General features: G+C 36.4%; 2 protein-coding genes across 3 annotated transcripts in view; one reads left to right on the top strand and one right to left on the bottom strand.

Annotated features, from left to right (window-relative positions):
* The window catches only part of LOC140439667 (uncharacterized), a 226,478-nt gene that overhangs the window by 46,723 nt on the left and 156,666 nt on the right, over positions 1-23,089 (bottom strand). The window lies entirely within an intron of this gene.
* LOC140439669 (paxillin) overlaps positions 1-23,089 on the top strand; it is a 127,176-nt gene that overhangs the window by 16,408 nt on the left and 87,679 nt on the right. For both annotated transcript variants that reach the window (XM_072529730.1, XM_072529734.1), the window contains exon 2: positions 14,066-14,095. In XM_072529730.1, the coding sequence (XP_072385831.1) occupies positions 14,066-14,095 (30 nt within the window). The remainder of the gene's footprint in view (positions 1-14,065; positions 14,096-23,089) is intronic.

Here is a 23,089-nt window from a genome sequence, read left to right as displayed (position 1 = left end):
AAGAAGAAGAAGTATGTCTCTGGTGTCGATGTTCTTACCCTCCAGGATTTCCTTGAGTTTTAGATGTTTCTAGATGTTAACCTCTTGGTTAAAATCTAGACATCTCTGTGTTAGGACGTTTAAGGCAAAGAGAGCTTTATCATCATCACTGGCTCGACAACCCTTTTTGGGTCTTGGTCTGTTCCAGGATTCTTCTCCATTATGATCTGTTTCGTGCTTTTTTCTCCAGTTTTTTATTTTTAAGGTTGTTATATCATTTTCTATTTGTTCTAAGTATCTCAGTTTCGGTCTTCCTCTTGTTCTCTTTCCTACTGGCATCTGTTTGAATATTTTGTTTGGTATTTCGCCTTCTTCCATTCTTTCTACATGTCCTATCCAACGCAGCCGTCCTATTTTAATGAATGTTATAATATCCGGATCCTGGTATATTTTGTATAGTTCAGAGTTGTATCTTCTTCGCCATATTCCGTTTTCTTTTGTGCCCTTATATATGTGTCGCAAGATTTTTCTTTCGAAGGTGGCTAACAACGTTTCCTCTCTTTTAGTGAGTGTCCAGGTTTCTGAGCCATATGTGAGTACCGGTCTTATTAGGGTTTTATATATTTGGCATTTTGTTTTTCTTGCGACGTTATCTGATCTTAGTTGCCTAATTAAGCCATGGTAACATTTATTTGCAATAAATATTCGCCTCTTCACTTCCTCCATAACGTTATTATCAGACGTGACTAGGGTGACTATTGTTATATTTTGTGGCTGCCTTATTTCGGCGGTTTTACTTACCTGCATATATTTTGTTTTGGTCTGATTGATTTTAAGACGACTTTAAGACCACACAAAGAGAGCTTCTCTTGTACCTAATCCTTTTTTGAATCCCATCTGTGTATCGTTAATATCGATATATAACTTTTGATAGATTTTTTTGTGGATGTGGAAAATGTCGATACCATAAACCAAATGTTTTCAATTTTATTATTAATAGAGAGAGGGTGTCCAATTGGACATTGTTTGAAAATAATATTGGTCATATCCCGTAAAACGCTCGATGTAAGGTAACATGGGGATTATATGGAGGGTGTTTATTGTTGAAGTGGACTGTATTCATTGAAATTAATTAATAGTCTAAAATACTGCATTTATTTATGAATTTGCACAAAAATATGAAAACAATAACAAATAGTTCTATGCTTCTCAACGGCTGGTGATGGAATGTCATTCTGTCATCTGTCGTCTGTACCGACTAGCTGGCTGGCTGGGCTGCAGTGGCGGACCGTTCAAATACAAAATGGGTTGTCGTCGACATACTCCCGGCCTTGAAAGATCCTGAATCTTTCAATTTAATGGAAGGAGAGGACATATTTTGGAGAATGACCTCGTGATGATACCTTCTTGAGTCTTTATTTTTGCAACTCTAGCGGTATTCTGCGATCCGTCATGTATGTGAGTTATTCTGCCTAGTTTCCACTTTGCTGGTGGCAGACAGTCATCTTTGATAAAGACTAAAGTTCCTTCTACTAATTCTCCCTTGGATATTTGCCACTTAGAACGTCTCTGTAGCTCGACGACGTATTCGGAAGACCATCTCTTCCAGAAACTTTGGAAAATTTGTTGGATGCGTTGAAATCTATTGAGTCGTTGTGGAATCTCTTGGAGTAGATCTGGTTCTGGAGCTAGCGTTGGCATTCTACCGATGAGGAAATGAGCGGGACAGAGTGGTGTTAAATCATTAGGATCAGGACTAATAGGACACAAAGGTCTGGAGTTGAGTACTGCTTCTATTTGTGATAGTATTGTTGCAAACTCCTCAAATGTAAGATTTGTATTTTTAAGTGAACGTTTTAAGTGAAATTTACAAGATTTTACTCCGGATTCCCAGAGTCCCCCGAAATGTGGAGAATATGGCGGAATTAAATGCCATTCAATACCCTCATGCGTACATGAATTTTGTATGTGTGCATTGTTAATTTTTAAAAATCTTTTAAGTTCAGACATGGCACCTACGAAGTTTCTACCATTATCTGAGTACAATTTGGCTGGCTTTCCTCTACGAGCGATAAAGCGGCGCAAGGCAAGCATGAATGTTTGAGTGCTCAAATCGGTTACGAGCTCAATATGAATCGCCTTTGTAGCAAAACATATGAATAATGAAATATAGCATTTATTTAATTTGGCACCTCTGCCCTTATTTTTATACAAAAACGGACCGGCGTAGTCAATACCAGTGATGGCAAAGGGAAATGTGTATAGTAATCGGTCACGTGGTAAATCACCCATGATTGGTTGTATAGGTTTAGGATTAAATCGTAAACAAGTAGTACATTGTTTAACAGTCAACCTAGATAGGTTTCTGCCTGATATAGGCCAATATGTCTCCCGAATAGTAGATAGAAGCAGCTGAGGGCCTGCATGATATAGACGCAGGTGTTCATGACGGAAAAATAATATCGTGAAATGATGTTTTGAATCCAAGACAATGGGATGTTTTTTGTCATATAGAAAATCCGAGTTAGCCAAGCGACCACCAACACGTATTAAACCATCCTGGTCAATAAATGGGTTTAAAGAGAAGAGCTTGCTGTTGGAACTAACGCTTTTTTGTTTTGACAGCTGATCATACTCTTCGCGAAAAGAGTGTAGTTGTATGATCTTCAATAAATAACGACGAGCGTCATTAATATTGGTTAATGTTAGAGAGCCACACTCTCTAAGAATTTTGGGTGTTAATAAATTATTTTTAAATCTAAGGATGTATGCAAATGCGCGCAGTAAACGCGAATATTGTGAAAAGGCCTTGAATGGAAACCATTGTTCTTGCTGAGAATAGGAAACAAAATTGAGAATAGTTTGAGATTTTATTTCGGGTAGAATGTCTACCTTTGGATTTAAAAGGGGCCAAAATTCTTCCCTTAAAGACAACCATGACGGACCGTCCCACCATAGTGAAGAATTTAGTATTTGAGAAGGAGATAATCCCCTTGATAGATGGTCTGCAGGATTATCTTGTGTGGGTACATACTTCCATGTATAAGACTTTGTTAAGACCTGAATTTCGGAGACTCTGTTAGCTACGAAGGTTTGAAGATTGTTAGGAGAAGTATTGATCCAAGCAAGGGTTATTGTGGAATCTGACCATAAATAACATTTATTGAGGTCTATATTAATGGATTCAATTACCTTAGTTAAAAGACGTGAAAGTAATACAGCTGCGCAAAGCTCTAGGCGTGGAATGCTTAGAGTTTTGATAGGGGCAACCTTTGATTTAGCACATAGAATTTTAACCGAGATATTTCCCTTGTCATCAGTACTTCTTAAATAGATACAAGCACCGTAGGCTTGTTGTGATGCGTCCGAAAAACCGTGTATTTCTATATCTTTAGCATTATTGCACACTGCATGACGTGGTATACTTAATTGTTTCAGATTGGCAAGATCATTTTTCAATCTATTCCAAGTATTTAGTGATGAACCGCTTAATTTTTCATCCCAATTCAGTTTTTCAGTCCATAGCCTTTGCATTAGAATCTTCGCAAGTATGATACAAGGACCTACTAAGCCTAGTGGATCGCATATTCTTGCAATTAAAGAAAGAACATCTCTTTTGGTACAAGTTTCCTTGTAATTGTTATATTGTACATTGTATAATAGTGAATCACGTTGGGATGACCAAATAAGTCCTAAAGTTTTTGTGACTCCATCTTTAGAGAGGTTTAGAATTCCAAAGGAATCATCTTGATTATTTACCCTTTCTAAAACTCTTGGGTCATTTGAAATCCATTTTCTGAGTGGAAAACAACCTGTAAGTAAAATACGTGAGACTTCACGGCAAATGTTCGAAGCTTCAGTAATAGTATCCGCACCGGTTAACAAGTCATCTACGTAGAAATCCTGACGTAATATCTTCGCGATTTCTGGTTGCGACAATTGGCATTCGTTAGCTAACTCGAAAAGGCATCGGATAGCAAGAAAACTAGCTGATGCTTGGCCATAAGTAACCGTATTTAAAGCAAAATGTTGTAATGGATCTGAAGGACTTTCCCTCCAGACTATTTTTTGAAGACTGCGTTGGCTGGGATGAATTAACACCTGCCTGTACATTTTGGTTACGTCTGAGCTTATGATGAATTTGTGTTTTCTGAATCGGATGAGAATTGAGAATAGATCTTGTTGTATACTGGGTCCGACGCATTGAATATTGTTTAATGATAACATAAGATGCGTCAAACACGACACGAAGTTTTGTTGTAAGACTGTCCTCCTTTAGGACACCATGATGTGGCATGTAGTAGTCGACAGTAGAGTTTTCAGAGATATCTGCTAACGACATGTGGTTTAGCTCCTGATATTCGCGCATGAATTGTATATATTGTTCGCGAAGAGGATTGTTTTGTGCTAATCTTTTTTCTAGATGATGAAATCTTCTTTCAGCTTGTATCCTTGAATCACCCAACACATGCGGATATTGTTTTAATGGCATCATAACTATGAATCTACCATTTGGATCACGTGTAGTAGTTTTTGAAAATTGTCCTCGCACAATTGCTCTTCTTCAGATAGATGAGGAATATTTGGCAATTCCTCTACTTCCCAAAATTGCTGAAGAAGTTTAGTTAGTTCCAGATTTGTGCTAAGATTGCAAGATATTGTATTGTGGGGAACCGATCCCAGCGGGCCAGAAATTATCCACCCAAATATTGTTTCTGTTAAAATAGGACCTTGATCTAAAGATATGCGACCTTTACAAATCAAATGCCAAAAAATATCTGCGCCGATAAGAATGTCAATAGATCCAGCATTGCCAAAATTAGGATCTGCTAACCGAATTGTATTAGGAATGTTTATAGCGCTTACATCAATGTTTGTATGAGGAAGAATATTTGTTATTTTTGGCAATACAAAACAGTTGATTATTTTTACAAATTTATTATTAGATGTGCAAATCTCTAACTGACATTGACCTGTAATAGTTGATAGTTTGTTGCCTATGCCCAAAAGATTTAAGCTGACATCTTGTGGTTTGATTCCTAGTTTGTTACACATGTTTGTTGTGATAAATGAAGATTGAGACCCGCAATCCAATAGTGCACGAGCCCTTTGCATTTTACCATTCATATCTTTAACACTTAAGATTGCTGTTGAGAGAAAAACATAGCCTGTATCAGAACAAGAAAGCATGCTGTTACCACAAAATGTATTGTTACTTGTTACTGGATTTATTGGCTCACTTGTACTTTGTGATGGATTTGTATTAATACTGCTATTGGATATATTCGAATTTCTATTGAACGTGCCCGAATTATTTTGGCTTATAATGATGCTCCTATCATTTGTATTATTGTGTAAAAGTGAGTTGTGACGTGCTTTGCACTTGCGACATGGCCCGAGTTTGCACTGTTTATTGGAGTGACCCGATCGCAAGCAGTTTGTACACAATGATTTTGATCTAATAAAATTCCACCTTTCGTTTATTGGATAATTTAAAAATGTTTCGCAAGTGTAAATGCTATGGTCGCCTTGACAAGAGACGCATGTATAGTTTGTTTTTGTTGCTAAGAATCCCCTAGTCGTCCTGTTCTCCTTACTTTTATTTTTTGTTTCAATGTTCATTTCAATTGCCTCTAGAAAATCTGCTCTTGATTTTAAAAATCCTTTTAGATCGGATAAAGTTGGTAGTTCCGTTTGAGTAGCAATATGCTTTTCCCATTCCCTAATAGTAGTGTTACGTAAAAATATGAGTCATAGTTTTAACCTTTAAAACATGTTTTTATTCACTAATAATTCTGTTTTATTGTAGAAATTTTGGCGAAGGATCTAGATTCAAATTATGGTGAATCATCCAACTAGATGCTTCTCGAGTTTTCGATGCAAGACAATGCGATCTTTCGATGCTGTTCTAGTATATCAGGATTTCGTATATAAATACAACATTTTTATATGGAGGGACAGTTAATTCTCAAGACCCGCGCTCGCGAATTTGTTACGTACGGATATAATAAATTATTGTCAGATAAGTTAATATAAATAAAGAAATAAATTAAATCCGTAAGTGTTATAAATATTGAACCTTTTAATAAATTCACAACAAATGGTGTCAGAAGTGGGATCGAACATAAATTAGACTTATAATAATAATACAAGTGAATATAAAATAAATTGTGAAAATGGCTACGATTTATGAGCTGACAGTGACTAATTTAAGAAGACATCTTGAAGACAGAGAATTAGCTTCTACCGGAAAAAAGGCTGAGTTAGTCCAACGACTAAAGAACGCTTTGCTAGAAGAAGGACTAGATCCAGAGACTTATATATTTGAAGACAAGCATGATGCTGTCCTCTCGTCGATTTCGAAAATTTCTGGTGACATCGCATCATTAGAGAACAAAGTTTCTGACGATATTTCGAAAGTTTCTTCTGATGTAGCCAAAGTTTCTGGTGATGTAGCCAAAGTTTCCGGCGACATCGCTTCGTTGGAAGACAAAGTTTCTAACGAGATTTCTTCGCTGGAAAGCAAAGTCTCTGCTAACATCTCTTCGGAAATCTCTAAAGTCACTTCTGAGATGTCTGCCCTGGACGATAGAATATCTTCATTAAAAAACCAAGTTGCTGCCGATATGTTAGCCTTCGAAGAAAAGATATGGAAAGAGATGGAAAAGAAGATGGAGGAAACAGGGACAGCAGAGAGAGGTAACAATCCGATTACAGTGGAGATAAAAGAAGACCAGACGAAATTTAAGTTGGAGACACGGCCGAAATTTGAAGGAAGTGGAGGTTCTATTCATGTTAAAGTCCCAACTTTCGACGGAAAATCATCATGGAACAACTACATGAAACAGTTCGAATCAGCCGCAAGAGCAAATGGATGGTCTGAAAAAGAAAAGGCTGTGAACCTGACTATCGCTCTTCGAGGAGATGCCTTAGATGTGCTTCAGACCATAGCCGTAGAGGAGACCGATGATTTCGAACAACTGAAGAAGAGGTTAAATATGCGATATGGCCACGAACATTTGGAGCATGTATATCAGTCACAGCTTAAAAATCGTAGACAGAAGAAAGATGAGGCTCTTCAAGAATATGAGGTAGATATTGCCAGATTAGTACGATATGCTTATCCAACAGTTCCCGAAGACATGATGGAAAAATTGGCCGGTCAAACGTTTATTGATGGTCTTCGTGATCATGAAATGCAGAGAACACTGCGATTAGCTCGTCACAAAACGCTGGTTGATGTCTTATCCGCCGCCCTCGAATACGAGTCAGCTACGCAGGCCTCTGGCGGGTACAGTAAAGTTAGGACTGTAAAAGAGGAAGGAGACGAAGATAAACTTGACCAGCTCTTTAATTTGATGAAAAGCATGACATGCAAGAAAAAGAAGACCATAAAATCAAGAAACTCACCATCAGGAAAACCAGAACGAGTCAACCTTAGGGAGGCAGCTTCGACCCGGAACTCTTCCAAAGACCCTCTCATACTAATAGCTTCTTTGAAATGTCGTGAAGATAGTGTATATGTAGATGGAGACATAAATGGTAAAAAGCATACGTTGTTGGTGGATACCGGAGCGACCAGAACCATTATACGCCCGACAGTTATAAACAGCCGTAAGAAACTGTTACCAACGAGGTTGCGACTTCGGACCGCTACAGGTGAAAATGCCAACATTCATGGAGAAATCCAGGTACAATTGGGAATTGGGGCAGAAAAGTTTGTCCATACTGTTATAGTTGCTGACATCGAAGAGGATGTTATATTAGGAATGGACGTAATGAATATGCATGGATTCCAATTGGATTTTAAGAATAAGGTAATCAAAGTTGGCAACGAGGAGGTATTTCTCCATCCACATAATGACAACACTGTGCAAGCAGCCATTACAGAAGATACAGTCGTGCCTGCGAGAAGCGAAACGATCATAGTAGCGCGACTACAGGGAATGGTGGACGAAGGGAGACCTGTTATGATGGAGCCTTGGAACCACGACGATGAGGTTGGCCGTGGAATCATAATTGGAAAAGAATTGGTGACTTCGGCTAAGGAAATTCCTGTGAGACTTATCAATGTCAACGACTACCCAGTGACCATCAAGAAAGAGACAAAGGTAGGAACTTGTGTACCTGTGACATCCATAATCCGTCAGGCGACAACATCTGATAATTCCAACGACAAATTCGACCAAATGGTTGCAGTTGCAGGACAGTCTCTAAATCAGATGGAGAAAAGGAAATTAAGGGAATTTCTTCGGCAGTATCGTGATATTTTCGTACCGAAAGGAGGAAAGACGGGAAGAACTACCGTTGTCAAGCATAAAATTGATACTGGTAATGCTAAGCCAATTCGTCAAACAGCTCGACGATTACCACAGGCGAAAAGAGAGGAAGCTGAAACGATTGTTCAGGAAATGAAGAAAGACGGGGTGATAGAACCTTCTACGAGCCCATGGGTCTCTCCGGTGGTCCTGGTTAAGAAGAAAGACGGAACGACAAGGTTCTGTGTGGATTACCGTTTGCTGAACAACGTTACCAAGAAAGATAGTTATCCTCTGCCTCGGATCGATGACACATTGGACACATTGGCTGGAAGTAAATTGTTTTCTACTTTGGATTTGAAGTCTGGATACTGGCAGGTAGAAATGGACCCAGTAGATAAAGAAAAGACGGCCTTCACCACAGGATCTGGATTGTGGCAATTCAACGTTATGCCATTTGGACTCTGTAATGCTCCTGCGACATTTGAGAGGCTTATGGAAAATGTGTTGAGAGGGTTATCTTGGAAAACATGCCTGGTTTATTTGGATGACATAATCGTCTTGGGGGAGACATTCGAAGAACATCTGAAGAATTTAGAAAACGTTTTTAATCGACTTAAAGCTGCCCAATTGATGTTAAACCCCAAGAAGTGCCAGCTATTTCAAGGTAAAGTCAATTATCTGGGTCATATAGTCAGTAAAGAAGGAGTGGCCGTGGATAAGGGAAAAATCGATTCCATTAAGGAATGGCCAAAACCAACTGACAAACATCAAGGGAGAAGTTTTCTTGGACTATGTACTTACTACCGGAGGTTTATTAAGAAGTTTGCAGATATCGCTAAGCCATTAACGCGACTTACGGAGGAAGCAAGAGATTACCGCTGGGATACAGACTGCCAAAATGCCTTTGAGACCTTGAAAAAGCATTTAATAACAGCACCAATTTTAGGGTATCCACTGCCAGAAGGAGAGTTCATCTTAGATACAGATGCAAGTAATGTGGAAATTGGAGGAGTGCTGTCTCAGATTCAAGGAGGACAGGAACGAGTCCTCGGATATTTTAGTAAAGTTCTTTCAAAACCTGAGCGGAATTATTGCGTCACGAGAAGAGAACTTCTGGCAGTAGTGAAATCAGTAGAGCACTTCTATCAATACCTCTATGGAAGGAAGTTTTTAATCCGAACCGACCATGCCGCCCTTAAGTGGTTGATGCAGTTTAAGAATCCAGAGGGTCAGATAGCCAGGTGGATCGAACGACTCCAAGAATACGATTTTAAGATTGAGCACCGAGCCGGAGTTAGCCACAGAAACGCTGATTCTCTTTCCAGACGGCCATGCCCAGCAGAGTGTCCCCACTGCAACAAAACGGAATCCAAGGAAGCAGCAGTGCTAAGAACGACGATTGTCAACGACGACTGGACGCCTACTAAGATAAGGGAAGAACAAGAGAGAGATCCAGTTATACAGAAAATCCGAAAATGGAAAGAGGAAAACCGTCGACCACCTTGGCAGGAAATATCAAACCTATGCTCAGTAGTTAAGACGTATTGGGCCCAGTGGGACTCATTTATCATCGAAGATGGCTTGCTCAAACGAGTCCTGGAAAATGATGACGGTTCAGAGAAGAGAAGACAGTTGGTGATCCCAAAGAGCAGAATAGCCGAAGTACTTCGTCAGTTACACGACAGTCCATCGGGAGGGCATTTTGGTGTAAGGAAAACCCTTCAGCGAATTCGGGAACGGTTTTATTGGATGAACAGTTCCGACGATGTAAAAGACTGGTGTAAGAAATGTACTATTTGTGCCACGAGTAACGGGCCTTACCGAAAAAGGAGAGCTCCTATGAGACAATATAATGTTGGAAGCCCGTTTGAAAGAATAGCTTTGGACATCGCTGGGCCATTTCCAGAAAGTGAAAAGGGAGGCAAGTACATGCTGGTAGTAATGGATTACTTCACTAAGTGGGTCGAGATTTACGCACTTCCAGACCAGAAGGCCGCCACCGTTGCAGATAAGTTGATCCAAGAATATATCAGCCGATTTGGAGTGCCTTTGGAGATCCATAGTGACCAAGGCAGGAACTTCGAAAGCGATCTATTCCAAGGAATATGTGATAGACTAGGCATGAAGAAAACAAGAACTACCGCGTATCATCCGCAATCGGATGGTATGGTAGAACGAATGAATAGGACAGTTGGCAAGTATTTGACAAAGATGGTGTCCGATCATCAGCGAGACTGGGACCAATACCTTCCGTTCTTCACAATGGCCTACAGATCTGCTGTTAACGAATCAACAGGCCAGACACCAGCCAAAGTCCTATTCGGACGCGAAATGCGACTACCTTGTGATCTAGAGTTTGGGTGTCGACCTGGAGAAGATGTAGCAGGTGAAGATTATGTGATCGAATTACGAAGAAGAATGGACGATGTATATGAGTTGGTCCGTTCCCACCTTCAGATCGCTAGCGATCGAATGAAGAAACGGTACGATACACAAGCCGAAAAGGGTTGCTTTAAGAAGAACGACAAAGTATGGCTGTATAATCCCAAGAAGCGAAAAGGTTGTTCTCCCAAATTGCAGCAATTTTGGGAAGGTCCATACCTCATCATGGAGAAGATCAACGATGTCATCTACCGAATAAGCAAGATTCCGAGGGGAAAGCCGATGATAGTACACCATAACCGGTTGGCATCTTTCGAAGGTGACCACGACGTAGATGAAGAAGTGGAAGTAAACCAAGTCCAAGATGTGTCTGACCTCACGTTTGAGGAATTCATGGGTGCCTATGGAGGTACCGGTAAAGCGAGACATGGTGTTACCACTGAAGAAAAGCAAGATCTACTCGCGCTCCCCGATGACTACTCGCTGGCCCTTACCATCCCGGCCAGTATCAAAGACGCACCAGGGTTGGCATCCGTCTTTCGAAGGAAGTTTGGTCGAGTTGCAGAACTTCAATGCCAAGTGCCAGCTCCCGGTAAAACCTTGAAACTCCAAGATGCATCACGTTACCTTTTCTACCTGGTAACAAAAGACACTGCCCGTGACCAACCTACCTACCGAGATGTATGGGAAGCCTTACTTCAATTGAGAGGGCACTTACTAGAGTCCGACGTGCAAAAGTTAGCCATGCCAAAGTTGGAGTGCCGCCAATTAGATTGGAGGGTTATCCGAAATATGGTGGAGGAGATCTTTAAAGACACCGAAGTCCAGGTGTTAGTCTGTTGCAATCCGCATAGTTACTGGTGCGGAGAGAAAACCGTCCCTTGTCATTTTTATACAACTGGAAGTTGTAAAAGAGGGTCCAGTTGCCGATACCAGCATACCGTTCCAGTTCTAGCCCCAACAAGGTTCCAGGAGGAACCATCTTTTGAGAGGGGGGCAATGTTACGTAAAAATATGAGTCATAGTTTTAACCTTTAAAACATGTTTTTATTCACTAATAATTCTGTTTTATTGTAGAAATTTTGGCGAAGGATCTAGATTCAAATTATGGTGAATCATCCAACTAGATGCTTCTCGATTTTTCGATGCAAGACAATGCGATCTTTCGATGCTGTTCTAGTATATCAGGATTTCGTATATAAATACAACATTTTTATATGGAGGGACAGTTAATTCTCAAGACCCGCGCTCGCGAATTTGTTACGTACGGATATAATAAATTATTGTCAGATAAGTTAATATAAATAAAGAAATAAATTAAATCCGTAAGTGTTATAAATATTGAACCTTTTAATAAATTCACAACAGTAGTTTCGTCTAGTTTTGATGTTATAATGAATATAAGTAAGGCATCCCATTGTTCACACGGCTGATTTAATTGTTGAAGTGACTTTAAATGTTTTGAAAAATCATCTACTAATTTACGAAATTTTACAAAATATTCTTTGTGAATAGATTCCAATGAAAATAAAGCTTTAATATGATTGTGTATTAAGAGTTTTTTATTATTGTATCGATCACATACAGAGTCCCATGCCAAATTGTACCCGTTTGCGGAAAATTCGATAGGTTTTATGACTGCGGCGGCATTTCCTTGTAATGATGCCCGAAGATAATGATACTTCTGAATATTTGTAATACTATCATTTGTATGAATGAGTGACTCAAAAGTGTCTCGAAATTCTAGCCAAAATTCGTATGTGCCGTCGAACTTTGGAATTTGTATTGTTGGCAGTTTTACACCTTGTAAACGATAAGCCCCGTCAGAAATAGAAGTGTTATTGTTTGTATGCTCGCTTGTCACCGACTTTTTATCATCAATATCTGAAATGAATTTATTTAACAATGCTTTGGCATTAGCCGATAGTGAATAAAAATTGTTTTCAAGTTCTTCCCTTATCACAAAGTGTGGTTCGGGATCGTCTGCCAATTCTTCTATTTCTGATTGGATAATTTTAATTTCTAAAAATGTATTTTCTAGTTTATTTATTCTGTCGCTTAGTTCGATTTTTTCAACATCATGTAATTCTAATTTGCATTTAATAGACTCTAGAAATTTGGAGAAAATTGTAAATGAAGCTTTATGACCAGCACGTTTTCTAATTAATCTTTTTAAGTGTTCGTCCGACATTGTTTATTAATCAAATATATTCGAATTGAATTTAAATAGATATATAGATTGTAAATAGTTTTATGCAACTTACACAAACAAAAACAGTATAAATAGGTATAGGAATCAGATGGGAACTCACCGGTATTTTTGGCTGTATATTGTTCGGCAATCCCACGTGTTCTTTCACTTGACCGTTAACTGTGAATCACTTTTAGCACTGATTTTATCACAAATATCGGGTCGAATGGACCAATGTTTATTGTTGTAGTGGACTGTATTCATTGAAATTAATTAATAGTCTAAAATACTGCATTTATTTATGAATTTGCACAAAAATATGAAAACAATAACAAATAGTTCTATGCTTCTCAACGGCTGGTGATGGAATGTCATTCTGTCATCTGTCGTCTGTACCGACTAGCTGGCTGGCTGGGCTGCAGTGGCGGACCGTTCAAATACAAAATGGGTTGTCGTCGACAGAGGGGATTATCAAGAGGTGTATCGAAATTCGTAATAATATATAGGGCATTATATTTAAAACAAAGAAGTTTTAGTCAACTACTGTTATAACCGGAAATGGTAGGAGATTCTAAATATTTTAGATTAATTGGGCATATCCAAAAACTTCTAAATTTTCAGATATTAATTATGTCATATCATAATTCTCTAAAACTTTTAATTTGAACTCCCAAAGAATCACCCTGTATAATATATGTAGAAATAATCTAATAACCGTCAATAACTAGGAACACCGTCAAGAAGATTGAGAGATAAATAGTAATCATCATAGGAATACATAATCTGAAAAATCAAGGGACCATAGGTCGTATTAACTTATTCATTAACATGTTTCACTCTTGCGTGTTACTATTAATCTGCTTCATATACCAGCCTTATCTTCCACTTCCATCCACTTCCACCAAGCCGTTTTTGGCATTCCTCTTCTACTCCTTCCATTAACATTATACTCAGTGATTCGTCCATTTGATGATTGTCATTTCGGCCCTAACCGTATTAGTCTATATTTAAAATCGCATTACTCATTTGTTCATCGATTGGTGCCATATACAGATTTTCCTCTAATATATTTTTTTAAATAATATTTATAATTCCCCTAATACTTTTTTGTCATTCTACTCATCCATTTAGGTATTTTCCTTTCTGCAATGTGCAATATGCAAACAGTGGTAGTATAATTAATTTTATGGTTTTCCATACACTTATTAATACAATTTATACGATGAAAGATATTAATATAAACATTTTTTAGGGTGCATCGTGCTGTAAAGGTGAGGATAAGGTAAGTATCATTTCCTGTGCTGGTATTAATATTTTTTTTGATTATCAAAACAGACATTCAATAGTTTTCTTGTAATCACAATACTAAACTATTTATCATTGTTATTGAAGCAAAGCTCCTATACTGGCGTTCTATTACTTTTTTTTCTTTTTTTTTTCAATTTTATTAAAATCTATAACAAGGATATTAACTAACAGCGGTTTTATGTACTTTCGAATGTAGAAAAAACTTTTAAAATAATTAAATACATTTTGTAAATCGAGAATTGTAAAAAATTCGTAAAATAAAAAAATATACATAAATAATGGAAATTACTTCTTTATTTATTTATAAAAAATATTATTTAAAATTAAAAATTAAGCGCTGTGAAAAATGAATATCTTAATATTTATTAGTATTTAGTATTAGTATTTAGTATTAGCATTTAGTATTATTTGTCTATTCCTTATTTGTAAATTAATTTAAGTTGGTTAGGGCCCTGGATGTAGAGTATACATACAGGTAATTTAATGTTTCCACTTCCTTCTTGCATTTTTTTGCTTTTTATTTATTAGTACCTATGTATGTATTTGCGTGCATAAGTCTGTATATCTGCGCATATGTATATGATATCCTTATATTTAATAACGGTATTTATTGTATATCGTGGCTGAATCACTTAAGAAATAAAAAAATAAAAATAAAAAATTCAGAAAACAGTATGAAGTTTCGCGGTAGTCTACAGTACCGCCTACTGTAGCTAGTTAGTAAAGTCGAGTCCATATTTCGTCCGTCGGCAAATTAAAACCTATAATATTTGTATGTTATGAAATTCGAGTAACCGATGTCCAGGGACGTTTCGCGATATTGGTTGTTTCAGCGACACCAATTTTTTGATACAAGTATTAAATCATAAACTAACAATGTGTAATGTGTATATTATAGTCAAAGAGCAGAAAATCTGTTTTTGGAAAAACAAGCTAAACGTTATATTTCTTTGTTTTTTAAATGGTTAAAAGTGAAATGTAAGAAAAATTATCACTCTACCACCCTGTCGGAAAAAATACTAGGTGATACAACGGCATCTTCCATAGGGCTTTTTAACGCTTCTCATTTGTTTCAGGCACTTGTTATATGTCATACAATTTTAATATATCTACCTCATACGTCTTTGGTATGTATGGTATATACTATATATATATATATATATATATATATATATATATATATATATATACATATATATATATATATATATATATATATATATATACATATATATATATATATATATACATATATATATATATATATATATATATATATATATATATATATATATACATATATATTGGTATATTTTACTATATATCAATAACGTATGACGTAGATATATTAAACTTATGTATGACATATCACAAGTGCCTGAAACATACGAGAAGCGTTGAAAAGCCCTATTAGCGTTTAACGATGACGTACATAGACGAAACTGTTGAAAAGTATTTTACATTTAAGAATATATTGTTTTAAACAAAGTTAGCAATTTTTCTCCGAGTGACACCAAAGGTAGAGTAGTCAGAAATCAAATTGACTTTGTCCTTGTTAGACAAAGATTCCGCAACTCTATACTCTCAGCTAAAACCTACCCAGGAGCAGATATAGGCTCGGATCACAATCCTGTAGTAGTCACATTAAGAATAAAACTAAAGATCATTCAAAAACACATACAGAAACAAATTGACGTGAGAAGACTGAGTGAACAACATATAAAAGAGAAAACAATAGTGAACATCAAAGAAAATTTACAAAATATAGAGAAACTGAATAGAAATACTGATAACATAGACCAAAAATGGGAGAATATTAAACATGCCGTAATGCTGGCAGGGAGAGAAAATTTAACACCGAAAGAAAGGAAACATAAAGAATGGATGAATGAGGAAATACTACAGTTGATGCGTGAAAGAAGGGCACACAAAACAAATAATCCGATAAGATACAAAGAAACAGATAAACTGATAAAAAAGAAAATAAGAGAAGCTAGAGAAAGATGGCTAAGTGAGCAATGCCAGGAGTTGGAACAACTGGAGCGAAAATATGACTTTTTTAATGTACACAAAAAGATTAAAGAAATGACAGGAAGGAGAAGAACAACACAGACAGGACAGATCAAAGATACAGATGGTTTACTCATAACAGATTTACAACAAAAAATGAATCGATGGACAGAATACATATCACAACTTTTTGATGACAAAGATAGACAAGAAATCTCAAACGAATATACAGATGATACAGGGCCTGATATAATCAGAGAAGAAATAGATTATGCAATCAAACAAGCGAAAAGTGGTAAGGCCCCCGGTCCTCATGAAATTCCCGTAGAACTGCTCAAACTTATGGACGATGAATCTATTAAAATACTCCTAGATCTATTTAACACAATATATAGAACTGGAATAATACCTAGGGAATGGCTCCGTTCGACCTTTATACTACTGCCAAAAAAGGCAAATACAAGGGAATGCAGCGAATATCGTACGATAGCTTTGATGAGTCATGCTCTAAAACTGTTCCTGAAAATAATCCATAATAGGATCTATAGGAAATTAGACGTAGACATCAGTAACACTCAGATGGGATTCAGAAAAGGGCTGGGTACAAGGGAGGCTCTGTTTGCAATGAACGTTCTCTCACAGAGATGTTTAGACATGAACCAAGAAATTTACACCTGCTTTATTGATTTCGAAAAGGCCTTTGACAAAGTACAACATGAACCACTAAGACAAATTCTAATAAAGAAAAATATAGACAGCCGAGATATTCGAATTATATGCAACCTATATTGGAATCAAACAGCTAATGTGAAGGTTGAGGGTAGGCTAACAGAAGAAATTCAAATCCGTCGAGGAGTCCGGCAGGGATGCATCTTGTCGCCACTTTTATTTAATCTGTATAGTGAAGCTATTTGTGAACAAGCACTCGAGGAAGAAGATCTTGGTCTGATAATAAATGGTGAGACGATCAACAATATAAGGTATGCTGACGATACGGTTCTTCTAACGGGAACGCTAGTAGAACTACAACATCTCGTTCAAAGTCTCAATATATACTGTAACAGTTACGGCTTGAAAATTAATTTGAAAAAAAACCAAATTTATGGTAATCACGAAATCAAAGAACATCAGAGCTAATCTTGTAATAGACAATACAACGATTGAGCGTGTGTCCTGTTATAAATATCTAGGTGCTTGGATCACAGACGATACTGATCAAACAAAAGAGATTAGATGGAGAATAGAAATCGCTAGATCAGTCTTTAATAGAATGCGCAAACTCTTTTGCAATCGTGATATCAATATAAAGTTACGAATACGAATGCTGCGGTGTTATGTCTTTTCTACCCTGTTTTATGGAGTAGAGGCTTGGACACTAAAACAGTTGACCACAAAAAACATCGAAGCTTTCGAGATGTGGTGCTATAGGCGCATTCTCAGAATATCATGGATGGACCGCGTCACTAACACGCAAGTACTCCAAACTTTAGACAAAAGATGCGAAATTCTAAATGAGATAAAAACTAGAAAGATGGAATACTTGGGGCACATTGTGAGAGGTGAAAAGTACGAACTTTTAAGAAATATCATGCAGGGCAAAATTAAGGGCAAAAGAAGTGTGGGAAGAAGAAAAATATCGTGGCTTCGTAATCTACGTGAATGGTTCGGGTGTAGTTCGATTGAACTTTTTAGGCGCGCTGCTAACAAAGTCGCAGTGGCCATGATGATTTCCAATCTCCGCTAGGAGTGGCACGAGAAGAAGAAGAAGAAGCAATTTTTAATGAAAAACTAAGTTGTCTTAACTGAAATAATCATCATATTAGCGTACCTTGTCTAAAATATTTCTCCTGCAGGCAAGCTCTCATCATCGTCACTATCCACCAGATTAATAATAAGTTGTCCACTGTTTGAAAATAATTGTCCTAGTCTTCTGTACTCATTTTCTACTTTCACTACATGGTTTACTGCTTTTTTTCCAGTCGACACTTGTTATCTCTGATAGTTCATATCCAATTAAATCGATCACTTTCTCGTCAAATTTTGGAAAACTATTTTTTATCAGAATTCGTTTTTTTACTTGTCCCCAAATAAGTTCGGTAGCATTGAATATACAAAAATAAGGTGGTAACCTTAAAACAGTATGGCCATGTTGTATTGCAATAGTGTCCAGTATATATTGTTTCTTATAAGTTTAAGTACGAAGCACTTCAAGTAACTGTTTCTTATTATAGTTGTCTTCAAAATACAAATCATTATCTGAGAGGAAATCTGTTAGTTCCTGTTTTGAAGACGAACTGTTAGGAATTTTTTTGAGAAGCCTTGAGTGGTAGCTAGCATTGTCCATAACTATCATACTGCCCGGTGTTATATTGGGAAGTAGTGTATTTTTAAACCATTATTCGAATATAGTAGAATTCATATTCTGATGATAATCTACACCACATTTTTCTATTTTTTTTCCGCAAAGCATTAACCCATTTGGCACCCAACCATTTTGCAGATCCACAGTGCACAATAATTATCCGAGAACCTTTATTCGGAGGTACTCCTTTCAACTGGCACCTAAGTGAACCATCAGTCCAACCCTTACTAGCGGTGTCATGCGTGCCATACCATGTCTCGTCTAAATAATATATAGTCCGCTGTTGGTCTCGATATTCTTGAATTTTTTTTTTAATAATCTAAACGCCAGTGTATGAGTATAGTATAGTATAGTGTATAGTGTATAGTATAGTGTTTTACTATCCTCTTACTCTCTCTAATAGCCACCCGTTTATCAACTACTTTGTACTTGAACCCACGTTTTTTCAGCCGTCTACGTAAAGTGGTTTTAGGGCAGCTTCTTTCCATCACAACAAGCTTGGTGTATATATCAATTGTTGGTATTACATTTTTTTTTGTATTCCTCGTAAACCAAATTCGTTAAACATTTACCAGTCAGCTAAACTCTACCGCATTCTACCATCCGCCAGTGTCCAGTGTCATTGTTTTTTGTATCACTTACACTTAAAAGATTGTTGACTACTACACTTTCTCTACTACTACTTGGGTTCTCTTTCTCCCATGCACGAAAAACTGTAGGTGATCTTTCCCATGGTCTAAACATTTTCTTTATACACAAATAGACAGTTTCAAAAAACAAGCAACAAAAAAATACTACAATTATTATAACTACTCACAATGCACAAGGCACATGCAGGTATTTTTACAACCGGATTACTCATTGTAAATCAATCAGTTTAAAACTTGAAAATTAATACTTGGGCATTAGTACAGTTAAAATTGTTAAACAATTATATTTAGACGAAATATTAAGCAATATAATTGAAACTTTTTTCTACTTTTTAAGGACAAAAAAGCAAGTTCATTAGCGGAACGTAATTCAAAATTATTCTGCACATTATATTTGAAGCATTATTTGGTTAAAACATCTCATTTTTGGTGGTAAAAAATATATTAAATGCATATATTACTTTGTCTGGACTAAATGTGGTAAAAGTTGGTATGGAAGTTATATTTTTGTTTGAATTTGCCGACGGACGATAGACAGGTGGTGTTAACTTAATAATAAGTGGAAATATAATACTACTAGTTGGTTATTCTATTATTATTGTACTTCCTACATCAAACAACCACTATGATCACCGTATTAAACAAAATGCTGTTGTGTTTATTGATTTGTTCATGGGTTGAATAAATATATTTTTGAACTTGAGTATACGACAATCGAGTCCTGACACTTAAAGAAAATACCTAGCTCATCCTGAAAAATCATTAGCTCATCCTGAAAAATCACATGCATTCTGTTTACATAATTGATTATATTTGGAGTGAACAGTTACATCCGGTATCATAAACATATAGTGGTTAATTATTGTTTTTCCTACAAAGGAGGATGAATTTGACAATTTAAGTAAAAATCCTAATATAAAATGGACGATTACCGTAACGGATTTACGAATATGAATATGAATTAACTAAAGAAATATGATATGCAGTAAAAAAAATAATTTATCTAGATTTAATTAATTTATTTATGTAGCATATGGCTATATTACAGTCAAGTTTTGTGTACGTAATAAATTAAAAAGAGTAAAACAATTAATTTTTACAAACAAACATTTAGTTGACAAATGTATTGATTTGACTCTTTAGTCGCAACTAACTAAGAAATCGCACGAATTGCCACTGTGGGATAGAATCGGGAATTCCTCCACTAGACACTATTATTTAGTGTGCGGGCTGTTGAGCTACACCGGTGCACAGTACTCCGCAACGGGATACACCAGTCCCAGTGCTATCGATCTAAGTGTAGACGCTGAGGAACCCCATGTAGTACCGCATAACTTTTTCGGAATGTAATTGTGTGTTCTAAGTTTTGCAGTCCTCTTTGTAATAGCTTCTTTAAAGTTTAGCGTTCTATCAAGTGTCGCACCTAGATATTTTGGGTGTTTAGTGTTGTTGCTGGATTTGTATTCAAAGTGGATTTTTAATTGGTAGTTGACCAGTCTGCTGTTTAAATGAAAGCACAATATTTCCGTCTTGGCGGTGTTGGGTTGTAATCTCCAGTGGCGAAAATATCTTCTGAGGGTAGCTAGTTCTGCATATCTGCATATCCAAACTTATTTGACGTGGTTTCGGGCAAATCTGCTATATAAAGGCTAAAGAGTAGAGAGGTCAGCACTGATCCTTATGGGAGGCCATTGTTAAGTTTCAACTGGGTACTAGTCTTATCGCCGATGATGACTTGAAAACGTCGATTGCATAGTATAACATTAATAACATTATTCATCTTTTGGCATGGAATCGCTCGCATTAATTTATATATTACCCCTTGTCTTCATAAGGTATCGTACGCTGCTGATAAAACAATAAAAAACGAAGATATTTTTAGTTGTTTTTAAAAGCATTGGTTAAATTTTAAGTAACATGCTAGACGCGCGCTACTTGCTACTTGCCACTTGCCATGCCTGTTTGGTGGGTGCTTTACAGCTGCAGATTCAGATAAATCGAAAGAAGCCTTTGCAGTTTAATGAAATATCTCTTACTTGAGATATTTTGATTTTATTTCTTGTTTATGATAAAGCTTGTTAATCCAACACCCATAGTATTTATAATGAGTTATGTGTTATCGTATTTTACTTTATTTTGTTTATTCTTGATAACCACCATTTTTATCTTTTTCATTTATCTGTTTCGAATTCGTTCGGAATATATGTTTTGTAATCCGATATCTAAGTCTGCGATGAGTACTTTATGCTTTATGTTTAGATGTGAGTTATGCTATGGTTTTGGAAATGGGGTCATTAATTTTAACCCTAGCACTTTGGTGCAGTAAATATTGTCTTAAAAAATCTTTTTTGTCTACTATAATATTACTAACGGCTTTCAGAACTTTATGGTTCACATGATCGAACGCGTTTTTCAAATCTATGAAGCACAGAAACACATCTTCTTTTTTAGTCTTACCACTTTTGACGTCATACTTGTGAGACAATAGAAATTCAAACTGATCATTTGTTATCTCTTTTTCAAATTTTTTATTAATAGCCTGATTGATAAGACTACTTAGTCTACTTTCACTATATTTATGCAAGCTTGGTTGGTTCAGTATTCGTAGGTAAATAGATTTGACTTTTTTACTTGGTTCTGTGTAACTATATAAAAAAGTTAATAATAGTACAAAATCCTCTGCAGGATAAGTGCGTACATAACGAGGTTAATCAAACTCACATTTTTACATACATATAAAATTAAGAGAATACATTGCTAATACATTGCCAGTCAAAAACTGGCAGCAAATATTTTTAATTCAATTAATAGTAATTCATTTTTGAACAAAAATTTTATTTTGTTTTATTTTTTAAACAAAATACGCTGCTCATGACCTATTTGCGTATTGTTTTATATCTAATTAAAGCTAATTTTTTGTCTTAATATGATGATATCATGTTGCCTGAGAAAAAAATGGCCTTGGTAACATTAGGGTTACCAGCCTCTAAAAACGCGAGGTAACAAAGATAAAGAAAAATAAAGTTAGCGCGCAACGACACTGGTTTGACAAGTGATAATATGTATATTATTATAATATCTATCGACACATGCTTTAAAAACTCGCATTGCTGACACTTCAAACCAGTAGAGTTCCGCGCTAGCTATCTTTAACTTTATCTTTGATACCTTACGTTTTAAACAGCTGGCAACCCTAATTTGCGACCATTCTTTATAAGGCAACCTTATATTATCATATTTAAACAAATTAGCTTTAATTTGATACAAAAAACTCTGAAATTTGAAAACAATGTATTCATCTAATTTTGAATATATGTAAAAAATGTGAATTTGATAAACTACGTTATACCCCCTTTACATACAGCTCACTTCCGCGTCAGTGAGCAGGGAATTAAGCAGTGAAGTTGGCAGCTTGGGTATGTAAATACATTGTTCGCGCTGTCATTACTCAGGCCACTGCCGCTGTCGTACGCTCCTCTCGTTGGCGGTTTTTAACGGAAATCAAAGGACTTGTAGTGCAAGTGACAGTGACTGTTTACATGCTGCTCGCTGTCTTGTCGGTGCACGGACTTATTTATTGATTGTTTGGTAAATTTTTCGTTAACTATGGTTGGGTGGAGCAATGCCAAGTGCTAAAGTTTTTAGAGCTATATGCTAGTGAGAGATTGTTGTGGGATTCTTCACATAAAGAACACAAATAAAGTACAATGTACCCGATGCGGTTTCTCCTTTAAATTTTCATTTGGTCCTTTAAAACGACAACAAGCAACTTCCTGCAACAAAGAGGTACCTACAAACAATCGCGAAATTGCTGGTGATGATACTTTAAGTAAATAATGAAAACTTTGGTAACTGTCCCCAGTGGTCAAATATCGTAATGTCATTGCCAAGCGTATTTTTGGTGGTATTGAAATTCTTACTTTACTCTGTTTTTTTATTATGGGCT

Source organism: Diabrotica undecimpunctata, chromosome 4 (assembly GCF_040954645.1).
Source record: "Diabrotica undecimpunctata isolate CICGRU chromosome 4, icDiaUnde3, whole genome shotgun sequence".
Classification (NCBI taxonomy): domain Eukaryota; kingdom Metazoa; phylum Arthropoda; class Insecta; order Coleoptera; family Chrysomelidae; genus Diabrotica; species Diabrotica undecimpunctata.
The sequence above is the reverse complement of the archived record's forward strand: the minus strand, read 5'-3'. Positions and strand labels throughout refer to the sequence as shown.